Consider the following 13,587-nt stretch of genomic DNA (forward strand, 5'->3'; position numbering starts at 1 on the left):
ACCCTAGTTGAAGATGGCTGATCCACAAAATAAGCCTTTCTCTACCTTTTACCTCATCGGAACCCCTAAAATAATCTTCAGGTCTTTGGGGACCCTTACTAAACCTTGTTCTCAGGGGTCGATAGGGAAATCCTCTGTAAGCTGGTGGTCAGTAGGAAGAATGCAACCCTTACATTAATGTTGAGAATGCAAACCTTATACACATAAAAAGATAATTGCTTCATGCTGATAGTTTTGCCAAGTAGAGTTTACCCGGGAACTGTGCAGGCATCATCAGATGGGAGGTCAATCAGCCACATCTCAAGGAACCCCTAACAACCTTTTGAGGAACTGTGAGGTTTCCTTGAACCATAGCTGAAAATGACTGATCCAAAAAAAACCCCCTCAGAATAGCCTCTAAACTCATTTTCAAGTCTTAGGGAACCCTTATTAAAATCACTTCATCAGGGGCCAATAGGGAAAATTCCCCATAGATTGGTGGTCAGTAGGAAGAATGTAACTCCTACAGTGATGGCCAGAATGCCACAGACAGCTAAAAAGATAATTGGGTCTTGATTCTGGCTTTGCCAGGTGTTGTTGGTCCTGGAACTACGCAGGCACCATTACAGGCAGTTCCCGAGTTACAAACATCGGGCCATACTTACAAACGGAGGGAGACAACAGAAAGTGAGGGAAATCAGCCCCTAGGAAGGGAAATTCACTCCTGTAAAAGTCATCATGGGAAAAAGGATCCATGTTGAGGAGCCAACCTATAATTTTCAAAATCCATTTGTCTCAGGGACAGAAAGTGAGTTAGAATCTTCTGAATAGGGGCACAGGCAGCAAAACAAATGTTACAGGGGTGTTAACCTTTCCCTATGCCATAAAAAAAACAAATATTTTTTTTGGCTGGAGTTACACTTAACAAAAATGTACCTGTTCCAACTTACAGATTTAACTTAACCCTCCTCTTGTGTTAGGGTCAAAACTGACCCGTTTTCAGGTTTTGAATGTCTATAAGTATCACATAAATTTGTTTATTGCATCAAGATTTTTTTACTTTGTCAGGAACCTCTATTTAAACAATGTAATAGAAAAATAATCCTTTTCACTAAATTATAAAATACTGTGGTGAAAATTAAGACGTTCATGGTGTTAGGGTCAATTCTGACCCAGTTATAATATAGGATTTTAGGACACTAATAAGTGCCAAAACTGAAATCATAAACACTCTCTCTGCTTAGTAAAAGTGACAGCCAATCACCTCTCAACCCTGTGAGCTGTAGTTAGGGAGGGGCCTATCTCTTTTCCTGCTTGTCTGCTTCTCTAAATAAAGTGAAGAAACATAGGACAAATACATTTCAGAGTTGCTGACTTTATTTTACCATTTTTTAAATTTGACAATGAGAGGTATGCTATCAAAAGAAAGGTCTAGGGGTCACACCAAAAATATTAAAACCAATCTTTTCAAGGATAAAGAAGCCTAACAAGGTAACCAAGAGGTAAGAAACAAATTTGATGATAAATAATTATTCAGAGGGTATTTTATGGCTGATTTAAAACACGGGTCAAAACTGACCCTAACATCATGGATAGTAACGGAATTCTAACATAAGAGGAGGTTTAAGAACAAACCTACAAAACCAATCTTTTATGTAACCCGGGGACTGCCTGTAGATGGAAGTAGATGTCAAACATGAAGGAACCCCTACCAAACTCTAGAGGAACCCTAATTAAGGATGGCTGATCTACAACAAAATAAACCTTTCTCAACCTTTTAACCTCATTGGATCTCCTAAGATAATTTTCAGGTCTTGTGGAACCCTTACTAAAACCAATTCTTCAGGGGTCAATAGGGAAATGCCCTATACATTGTTGGTCAGTAGAAATAGTTCCACCCTTATAGACAACTACATGGAATAATTGTGTCGTGCTGTTGGTTTTGCCAAGTAGAGTTGACCTAGAAACTATGCAGGCACCATCAGGTGGAAGGTCAATCAGCCACATCTCAAGGAACCCTTAACAACCTTGGCAGGAACCATAATGTTTTATAGAACCCCGCCCGATTATGACTGATCAAAAACAAAATAAACCTTTCTAAAACTTTTATCCTCAGAGGAATCCTAGAACACTGATGGCGAACCTATGGCACGCGTGCCACAGCTGGCACGCAGGACCCTCTCTGTGGGCACACCAGCTATACTGGGAAGCTGTCGCCGTTGATGCCTGGGCTTTCTAATCCTCCCTCCCCCTGCACGGTAGCAGCGCAAGGGGGGGAACCGCTCGCCCCCCTTCTGTCAAGCAGCGCTGGACAGGGACAGAGCGGCGCTTGCAGAGATCGCCGCCCACTCTGATTCCTCCTGCCTCCCCATTGGCTGCAGCCAAGCACCAATGAGGAGGTTGACAAGTGCACCATGGGACATTTAGTCCTTTGAAGACTATGAGGAGAGAGAAAGAGATTTAGATTGTGAGAAAGACTGGAGCAGCACACTGAGCCAGGGGACAGAGAGGCTGCGAAGATATCCCCCTGCAGTGCTAGTTGTGGGCCTTGCCACGGGAATCCGAGAGTGAGTGGGCATCTGTTCGGCGGAAGTGTTGCTGTGTCGCTAGGATTGGTGAGAGGGCCTTGCGGCCATTATCTGTGGCTGTTATTAATTGCAGTGTTGGCACTTTGAAAAAAATAAGTTGGTTTTGTATCGCTCACAAAGGTTTGCCATCACTGTCCTAGAATAATTTTCAGGTCTCTGGGAATTATATGGGAGGTCATTCAGTCACATCTCAAGGAAACCCTAACAACCATTGGTGGAACCCTAAGGTTTCATAGAATGCCGCCTGATAATGACTGATCAAAAAACAAGCCTTTCAAAAAAAGCCTTTCTCAACCTATTAGCCTCAAGGGAACCCCTTAAATAATTTTTAGGTCTCTGGGAATTAGAAAGGAAGTCATTCAGATACATCTCAAGGAAACCATAACAACCCTTTTTGTAGGAACCATAAGGTTTCATAGAACCCTTGGTGATAATGTCTGATCCAAAACAAAATAAGCCTTTCTAAACCTTTTATACTCAGTGGAATCCTAGAATAATTTTTCAGGTCTCTGGGAATTATATGGGAGGTCATTCAGCCACATCTCAAGGAAACCCTAACAACCTTTGGTGGAACCCTAAGGTTTCATAGAATGCCGCCCGATAATGACTGATGATCAAAAACAAAATAAGCCTTTCTAAACCTTTTATCCTCAGAGGAATCCTAGAATAATTTTCAGGTCTCTGGGAATTATATGGGAGGTCATTCAGCCACATCTCAAGGAAACCCCAACAACCTTTGGTAGAACCCTAAGGTTTCATAGAATGCCGCCTGATAATGACTGATCAAAAAACAAGCCTTTCAAAAAAAGCCTTTCTCAACCTATTACCCTCAAGGGAACCCCTTAAATAATTTTCAGGTCTCGGGGGATTAGAGAGGAAGTCATTCAGATACAGGAAATCTCAAAGAAACCATAACAACCTTTTTGTAGGAACCATAAGGTTTCATAGAACCCTTGGTGATAATGTCTGATCCAAAACAAAAGAAGCCTTTCTCAACCTTTTAATCTCAGAGGAACCCCTAAAATAGTTTTCAAGTTGCAGGGAATTAGATGGAAAGTCATTCAGTCACATCTCAAGGAAACCTTAGCAACCTCTGGAGAAACCCTGGGATTCCATGGAACCATGGCTGAGAATGACTGATCCAAAAGAAAATAAAGTCTTGGCTTTAGATACACTTTAATGTAAATGCTGTCTAAATGCTGTCAGTTTTCAGGTACTCATGAGCTGGAGTCTAAAGTTTGGCGAGTGTGTCAAGTTTTGGTTTGCTTATTAGCCCGTCCCCCATTGCAAGGTAAGTAGGTGAAAGTATTCATTGGTTAGTGCTTCCAAGAACTCATTTTTAAACAATACACTGCTTTTCCATTAGACCATAGTCATCTAAATTGAATTATTTTCCTAAGATCCATTTCTGCGCTGCCTTATGAAATAAACCATAGATAGGCTAAACAAAACAAAGACGTGAATATAAATACAAAGCAGCTCTGACAGATAAATCTATTATCTCTGTGTACTTTAAGTTCTGACGTATGAAATTTAGCTCAATCCTGTCAACCTTTTCCATCCCAGTTTTGTAGTCTTCTAAAGTCCTCACACTTTTCACAAAGCTTAGCCCTGGCCACACAAAAGCTTACAATCTAATTTTAGCGTCAAGGGATTCATGTAAATAAAGTGCCGTCCAAGGTCACCAGAGGCTGACACAAGGCACGATGCTAGAGTCTCCAGTGTGTCCTTGGTGTAGTGCCAGCACATTTAACCACTGAGCCTGCTCTTTCTCCCATTGTAAATTATACCTATTTATATGACGTCCTCCCAGCTCTGGTGTGTATCTGTCTGTGTGGGGCTGTTAGGAGTAGATCTGGGGTATATCCGTCTTTGAGGCGCTGTGATGGATGGCTCTGGGGTATATCTGTCTTTGAGGGGCTGTTCCCAGCAGCTCTGGGGTCTAACATGAAGTTCTGGCACAATGCTCACATCATATTCTGTATATATAACTATGTTTAGTTTTTGTACTGGAAGTATTTTGACTGTTATTTTTTTAATCTTAGCTGGGCAAACTTTCAACTATGTGCTCTTAAAAGAAAGAGTGAGAGACGTCTGGCACCATTAACCCCTTTAAAGCATGGTAGAACTTTCTCTCCATGGTTAACTCTATCGGGGTAGCTGTGCAGTGCAAAATAGAAATGAAAGCCCAACGTAAAAGATAAACATTTGCATTTTAAAAGCAGATTTAAGAGGAACTCCAGGCAAAAAAAATTAAAGTGGATTTTTTTTTATTCTTTGATTGTTATGCACCCCTTCCCCCCACATGGTGCCAATATTCTTCTTGATAGTGCCAGTCTTCTTTTACCCTCTCCAAGCTCCAGTGCTTCCCAGCAATTGCTGTCAAGTTGTTACTTTATGAGGAAAGTTCAATACTGGTTCTAAAATACATCTGTGATTTTGTTGTTTTCTGAAGTCCATCCAAGCTTTGTGTAAAGCCCTAATGAAGGGGGAGTGGTGTGGCCCCCGAAACACTTTGAATATTTTTATATGACTTTTTACCAACAATTAAAATAATCTTGAACTCTCTTTCTGGCACCCTTTTTTATATTTCTAGTTTTTGAGCTACTGTTGGGTGCCCTTAGAAGGAATCTTTTCTGTGTGGGAGCCACTTCACCAGAGCTGTTGAGCTTGCATGAAGTTTTTCTTCATCTGATTACACATGCAAGTCTAGAAGTTCCCAGCACCTCTAATGAAGGGGGAGTGGTGTGGCCCCCGAAACACTTTGAATATTTTTATATGACTTTTTACCAACAATTAAAATAATCTTGAACTCTCTTTCTGGCACCCTTATTTATATTTCTACTTTTTGAGCTACTGTTGGGTGCCCTTCGAAGGAATCTTTTCTGTGTGGGAGCCACTTCACCAGAGCTGTTGAGCTTGCATTAAGTTTTTCTTCATCTGATTACACATGCAAGTCTAGAAGTTCCCAGCACCTCTATGATTATGTTGTTCTGGAGTGCTGTCCTTGACTTCTTCCTTGGTCCAGTGCCAGCTGTCCTCTTTAGGGCAGAATGATACTATGTCATTCTACCCATGTCCTGTCATCCCAGCCCATGTTTTACACCCCCTTCCCCGGGCGTCATCACATGGCTGGGCTTGCAGTACTCCAGAACTGAATGGCTTTCAAGTGTCATTATATGAGCACCGCTCAGTCCTGGAAGAATGCATGCGCCCCACAAAAGAAGGAGCTGGGGGGTGATGTCACTGGCCAAGCAAGAAGACTTACTTAGGGGTTAAAAAAATAAATATCAGGGGGGACTTTGGGGGTTGGAGGAGATTAAAGGGTGGTAAATCCTAGAGTTCTACTTTAAGTCAATAAACTGTTATTTCTTTGCGAGGAACATTGCGACTTTTTAAAATATGAAAGATCACTTAAATTACTTTAAATCCAGATTCGATTTATATTAGCTAAATACATTCCAGATGCTCAATAAAAAGGTTTACAAATTCTTACAGTTTGCTTTCTTTAGAAACCTGCCTTGTAGTACTAGGGTCATTGGTTTGAATTCCAACCACAACACTACCTGCATAGAGTTTTCATGTTCTCTCTGTGCTTGTTTGAGTTTTCTCTGGGTACTCCAGTTTCCTACCAAACTCCAAAGACATGCTTGAAGGTTAAAGCAGAGCTAAAGGTCTGTTGTCACAAACAGCAAGTAGACAGGCTCTTTATTGCAGAACAGACATGCAATAAGATACACCTTCCTGCCTGCTCACTGTCTTCTCCAGCATGTAAATTCAGTTGCACATGCACAGCTTAGCTTATATTGCCAACACTTTCTCTGTGTGTCGGATGACTGACTCTTGCACATGTGTAGGAGGGACATCATCTCATGCCAGCCAATGAAGATGGCCGAAGACCAGCACACATCAGAAGATGCTGGAGCTCAGCCTTAGTATGTGTATGCATGGATGTGAGGTAGCAACCTTAGGCAGAAGTCTCCTTAAAGAGGAACTATGGCCAAACTCCCCATTTTTTTCCCTGCTTACCTGATGATGGTATCTGCATTCGCCCATCCATTGGACCCAATGAGATCATCTCATGCCCGGCCACAGCTCCGTCCCTCACTGTCATGTTCTCTCTGATGTCATAGAATGGCCCACTGGCTCTTCTGGGTTCAGAGGACGAGCCTCTCGATGATATGATATTACGCCCACCCTTCCTCCTGTTCTTCAATAAAAGGCTGGGGTATGTGAAGTATATATCCCGGAAGACACAGTGGGCAGTGTGCACACCATTTGCCTAAGGCGGTTGATGTGCATGGGGAGGCGGGGGGACTTTCAATTTAAAAAAAGACGTAAACAAAAGGAAAAAAAAATGCCCTTTTCCTGTATAGGAAGGGAGGAGCCAGTCAGAGTAGAAAAGCCTGTGCTCTGCCAGCATGCTGTAGAAAAGGGTCCTTGTTCTCTGTGTAGAAGAAATGGTCTCAATGCAGAGGTCCAGCACACCTTCTTCTGAGTCAGAGCTATAGCTCTTGCAATAAGCAAAGCTCTTGCTCCCTAACAATTCATTAACTCTAGCTCAGATCGGCAGGGGGCCTTTTGGACCTTTGCAGAGTGACAAATGGTTCCATACACAGAGCAAGGGTCCTTGTCTACTGTGTGAACTGTAGGAATTTGCACACCTTCTTTTTTATGTACTTAGCATGTGTAGATCTGATTTGATCAAAAGTTTAGTTGGAAATAATTTCATTTTCTACAACATCCAATATAAAATCAAAAATATTTTAAGAAGTGTTAGCATCCTACAGGACCTCTGGGAAAGGCTGCAGCCACTTGTTACATGATTCTCTGCAACGTCAAACCTTTCACACTTCAAGGTGTAGGGGTAGGTGCTACTACAGGCTTAGAGACATAGCATTGCTTGAATCGCTGAGCATAATGGTTTGTATTATTTCAAGCTTGCTACAAAAAAATGAATGCTGAGTGAAATGTAGAGCCTTTCAGCGTGCACGCTGTGTCCCCTGAGTCAGTTTAAATGCAAATTGTTCACGTCTGACTGGGTTGAGCCTTTAAAAAAAAAAAAGATTGCTTTACACAAGATTTAGGAAAATCTTTAGATGGGGATGTTTGCAGGGTGCTATTGCTGAGCTCTTCTTCCAGAATTGTTAGTCGTCTGGCTAATCCAATGACTTTTCTGAGTCAATGACTTCCAAACAAGTATGCCGATTTGTGACTTTATTTTGACTTTGCTAGTTGAAACGTAGGATGCAGCAAAAAAATCATCAGATTACTAACATTTTCAGGATGGCAATGAAAACCTCTCCTGTTTCGAGGCAGGGAACTGGCCTCGAAACAAAAGGCCAGTTGCCTGCCTAAGAAGTAGTATACTAATCTCTCCAGCAGCCTAGTCTCTTATGTTTGCTCCATTCTAGCATTGCAGCCTCTGTCACTCTCATTGGCATTCAACACTTCTGGTAATGTTAGATGCGTGTGTCCCTTACTGTGTGCTTCCATCCTCCAACCCCTACATTGCTGCTAAGTCCTGAGGATGGAACCACAGTAAGTACATTCCTTCTGCTTATCCCAGCTTTCCCAGAGGGAAAGATGAACCTATCCATTATAGCAACAAAATAGGCGAAGAGTCAGCTACTAAACATTTGTTGATAAAGAAATCAAAACTGTGAGTTTTAAAGATAAATACCACTAAAAATGGAGTGAAGGGGCATGTCTGAATTTTTTATTATTAGCATACAGGGTATATATAGGGCCAACGGTTTGTGCAGTGTTTTACAAAATGAAGGGAAATCGTACAGCTAAAATTCAATTGAAGGAAGAGGGATCAGAGGGTATAAAGGGAGGATCAAGTAATGTAAACGATAATACCTGTTAAGGATAAGCTGACGAAGAAAGTACAAAATCAGATTATTAGTTAAAGGTAAGATAGGCTTCTCTGAAGAGATGGTTTTTCAGGGATTGCCTAAAGGTTGGTTGGGTAGGAGATAGACAGATTGATGTAAGGAGTTCTGGAGGAAGGGTGAGGCTCTGGAGAAGTTTCAATGGAGCTAGAGAGCAGGAGATCTTGGGTGAAGCAAAGAAGTTTGGTTGGTATTTTAAGACAAGATTGGGGATTTAGTATGGAGCAGAGTTGTGGCTAACTTTGTAGGTGGGTGCTAGTGTTTTGACATTTCTGTGTTGAGTGAGCGGAAGCCAATGGAGGGATCGGCAGAGAGGGTTATCGGCCATGGAACGCTTGGTAAGGTGGATGAGTCTGGCAGCAACATCTATGATGGACTGAAGGGTGGATAGCTTATGTACAGGTAGGTCATTAAGGAAGGAGTTGCAATAGTCAAGGCGAAAGATAAGCAGGGAGTGAATTAGTAGCTTAGTGGAGTCGTTAGTTAAGAAGGAGCATATTTGGATATGTTACAAAGGTTGAGACTGCAAGATTTGGGCAGTGATTGGATGTAGGCTGAAAGGAGAGGTCAGACTCCAGGATTACACCTAGCACTCTGGCATGAGTCGAAGGACTAATAGTTGTACTTCTGATCTCGATTGGTGGGCGTTTATAGTTACTATGGGAACTTTTGCATTTGTTTTGTATGTCAATATCAAAAAGGAACAGCAATACAAAACCTAATAGTTTCAAACTCTTTTTCAATCCAAAACAAAATTAAACATTTTGGCGAAAGTAGGGCATTTGATTAACTCATACTCTGAAATATCACCACAGTGCTAAGGGTATGTAAGTAAGCAATAATGATGACTCTGAAAGCCTGTAACATGTAACTGATCATATCAGGCTGAAAACCCTTGGCAAAGCCAAGTATGTTTCTTTGGTCCGTATTTTTTTTATGACTCAATAAAATATATAATTTACTAATCACACATAAAAATATTGTCGTCCTCAATTGGTGCTTCTATGTCTTACAAAATAAAAGTATGTAGATCTAATAATGTTTTTCTTCCTATGCTGCAGGGCTGTGTTTCTTCTGAAGATGCTTCAACTTTTCCTCATCACGTTTTTTCCTGGGCTGCTAAGTTCTGCATCTTCGGCTTTTTCTGGACAGCAACAGCATCCAATTCCTGACCCTTGCTATGATGAACACAGCCTACCTCGTCGCTGTGTACCAGAGTTTGTTAATGCAGCTTTTGGAAAAGAGGTTCAAGCCTCCAGTACTTGTGGGCGTCCATCTACCCGGCAGTGTGATGCCTCTGACCCAAAGCGAGCCCACCCACCATCCTATCTCACTGACCTCAACACTGCTGGTAACATGACTTGCTGGAGGTCAGAAAGCTTCCCCCGCCATTCTCCTCAAAATGTCAGTCTAACCCTTTCCTTGGGAAAAAAGTTTGAGGTGACCTATGTCAGCCTACAATTCTGCTCTCCTCGACCTGAGTCTGTGGCCATCTACAAATCTATGGATTATGGGAAAACATGGGTACCCTACCAGTTTTACTCTTCCCAATGCCGTCGGCTCTATGGGAAACCTAGCCGTGCCAGTGTTACCAAACAAAATGAGCAAGAAGCATTGTGCACAGATGGGCATACTGATCTTTATCCACTAACTGGTGGCCTTATAGCCTTTAGCACTTTGGATGGAAGACCTTCTGCCCAAGATTTTGATAACAGTCCTGTGTTGCAAGACTGGGTTACTGCCACCGACATCCGTGTGGTCTTCAGTCGCCCCCACCTTCAGGGGAATAAAGACACTGATGTATCAGAGGATGGACCGGGCTATTTTTACTCAGTTGGAGAGTTTCAAGTGGGTGGCAGGTGTAAGTGCAATGGACACGCTTCTCGCTGTGGCAAAGACAAAGAGGGAAAACTTGTGTGTGACTGCAAACACAATACAGAGGGGCCAGAATGTGATCGGTGCAAGGCTTTTCACTATGATCGACCGTGGCAGAGGGCCAATGCTCGTGAAGCCAACGAGTGCATGGGTAAGTGTATGGCAGCCATGACAGTATGCCCAGAACCATTTGCTTTATTTTTTTGTGGAAACTGTGATTTATTAGTATGGTGATCCAATAAATTACCAAACTGCGGTAGTCTAAAATAAGTGATGGAATGGAAAGTGTCATATTCTATATAAATCTGACTTTTACTTGGTACTGGTCAAATAACGAAAGATTTATGACTGGTTTCCATGTGTACGTTCAGTTAAATTGACTTCAGTTCAGCAAAAAAAAAAAAGGGTTTCACATGTACAAAGTTCTCCGTCTTCCTGGTTTGCAGTATTTAATGTAAAACTCCCACATAACAATAGTTTTATAGACTGAGTACTATAAGTAAAGCAAGAGCAAATTATTTAAAAGGAAAAACAGTTTTCCCTTGACCACACTACCTGCACTGTGCATGTTATGTAGACCCTTAGTATGAACTGCGAAAGTGGGTGAAAGCCATTTACTACAGTACTTTCAGCACTCTGTGGCTGCTTGTAATCCAAATTGGGTGTATGCAGGAAAGGGTAACATACTGTTGAGCAACTGAGAAAAGCCTGGTACTCATGTGTAGGCAGGTGGAGTGGGGAAAGTTCTCCTTTGAGTAGGACCCCTCCCCTAAGGGGAAGGTGTAGAGGGAATCCCAGTAGGTGGGTGGTAGGGACGCTTGGAGCTCTTTTCGGACCCGGAGAAGGAAAGAGAAAGGAAGACAGCAGGACTCGTCCCTGTTCTCCCCTGGGGGGAGAAGTAAGCTATACCAGGAAGAAGCCTTCTGAGGCTTAAACGTACTCATGGCACATGGGTCACTATTGTCACATGTTTTCCAAGCCTGAGAAAGAATAGGCCAGTGTCTGGATACCCCTGGGAGAAGGGGGTGAAGTTACACAGCCAGGAGGGTGGACAGGGGGTCAATCTCAGCCTACCACCAACACATCAGGGAGAGTAGTTGGGCAAAGGTCTTGCATTGCCCAGGAGGTCAGTCCACATTGGGGGTTGGGTGGCTGCAGTCTATGGCCACGCGTGAAGCAGCCTGCCACCCGCCAACACACGGCTGAAAATCAGCCAGTTTGGCAGGTACCAGACGACATTTATGTGTACAGCTGTCTGGAATGGTCGTGCTGGAAAACCAGAGTTCGGCTACAAGTGCTGATCAGTGTATTCTGGTGGTGGGGGAGTCCCCCTGTCAGAATACAATGTCTCAGTGGCAGAGATCCCTGCATCAACATTACTTGTGTTAATGTGGGGATCTGTCAGTTTTTGTTTTTTCTTTCAAGCTGCTTCTTAAACAAAAGCAAAACTGTATGTGTGTACACAGTTTAACTGTTGTCATCCTACGAAATAAAAGGAAGTGCCTGTGGGTACATTTTGTTGGTAGGATCACCAGGTATGATTTAAAGAAGATTTCCAGGTATTGATAGTTTTAAATGGTTGCATTAGTCCAACTTGGACCATACCTGCGGGATCCTTCTGGAATCTGGAAATTACTGTAGTATCCACCTGCTACTCTCCCCTCCAGTGATCTCCACTAGCCTCTTGGTTCTATTCCCTGCTGCATTATAAACACAGGAGGTTACTCGCTTGGCATGGACATGGCCATTCAGAAAAGGGTTTGCATTTTGTCAATGAATGCAAAGAATTTTCTGATTGGATGATGTGAAGAGGTGGGGTGGGAACATAATTATCTTCATCCTTTACTTTTACATTATTTGACAAAATACAAAGTGTTCTCTGAATGATGCCATCAAGCTTACTGTGTTCAGTAAGCAGCAGGGCAGCCACTTGGCACGGACCTAGAAGCTAGTAGAGATCACTGTGGTAGAATTGCTATAATGATTCCCAGCTTCCAGAGGGATCAACTAGGTAGGTTATATGCATAGATATTTTGGTCCAAGCTGGACCAATGTATGCAACTATGTAAAAATAGCTATACCTGGAAATCCTCTCAAACAAAAAGGAGGAGAATTTAAAAAGGATGACATTACAACAACACAGGCAACAATAGATTTGGTTACATTGTTTGGGTTTAGATACACCTCAACTGTGTATGTCCAGGCATTACCCATATTTGCTCTAAACCTCCTGCTCCCCCTCTAGGGAGACAGCATTCTTTTTCCTTTTACCTTGTTCCTCTAGTGAGAATCTTATTTTTTCCCTTGTGTCTCCGTGACATCATCACCAACCTTGTAAAAGTGTTGCAGGGGACACTGCTATGAGCTCAGTTACTAATGACATAGGCCAGGGCTTGACAAATTTGCTTGGAATCTAGGAGCCAGCTAAAAAAGTTAGGAGCCAGTTTTTTTTTACACATGCCTAATGGCCGGCTTCTGTTGGACCGGCTGCCATACACACGGGCCGAATGGTGGCCAGTTTTTATTGAACCGGCTGATATTGCCTGGCAATCGGCTCGTGGGTACTTGGTTTGATGGTGTGATGGGCAGTGGCTCACTAGGGAAGGACAGTGCAGCAAGGTGGGGGCGATAGGTGATCCAGTGATCCAGTAACTCATGCCACCTTAGACCCCTTCTATACGGGCATCTCTGCTAAGCGGAATACGCTTGCTCAGCTGGGATTTCTCCTCTAATCCCAGCTGAGCAGGCGGTTGACAGGTCCTGTCCGCTCCGCTATGCAGAGCAAACACTAACACAGTATCGCTCTCCTCTATGGGGCGATCGGATGGAAATGGACTGCAGTCCATTTCCATCCAATGCCATCTGATTCGATCTGCCGGACAGATGGAAAATAGGACCACCATCTGTCTGTTTTTGGCGGACAGGATCGGATAACGGCGGTTGTGAGCGGACATCTGCCGCTCCATAGAGGAGGCTGAAGGATCCGATCATGTCCACCTGAAAAACTGACAGGTGGACCTGATCCGACAGCCGGTGTAAAAGGGGCCTTCTGCTGTGTGGCATGACAGGGAGAGAATGAAAAATAATAAAAAAGTCGTTTTATGAAAAAAAAATTATATTATTAAAAAATTGTGTAAATGGAACTGAGACCATTCCAACCAGCTGCCCCACACTCCCTGTCCACTCACCGGTAAGGACAGGGGGCCAGATCAAGCCCGCAACACCTTCAACCTCTCCTCTTGGGAAAG

General features: G+C 42.9%; 1 protein-coding gene across 1 annotated transcript in view; it reads left to right on the plus strand.

The window, feature by feature from the left end:
- The window catches only part of NTN3 (netrin 3), a 165,880-nt gene that overhangs the window by 49,535 nt on the left and 102,758 nt on the right, over positions 1 to 13,587 (plus strand). The window contains exon 2 of the mRNA XM_082260022.1: positions 9,526 to 10,490. Within this exon, the coding sequence (XP_082116148.1) occupies positions 9,545 to 10,490 (946 nt within the window). The 5' untranslated portion in view covers positions 9,526 to 9,544. The remainder of the gene's footprint in view (positions 1 to 9,525; positions 10,491 to 13,587) is intronic.

The sequence above is a fragment of the Pelophylax lessonae genome (assembly GCF_965119305.1).
Source record: "Pelophylax lessonae genome assembly, chromosome: 6".
In the NCBI taxonomy this organism is placed as follows: domain Eukaryota; kingdom Metazoa; phylum Chordata; class Amphibia; order Anura; family Ranidae; genus Pelophylax; species Pelophylax lessonae.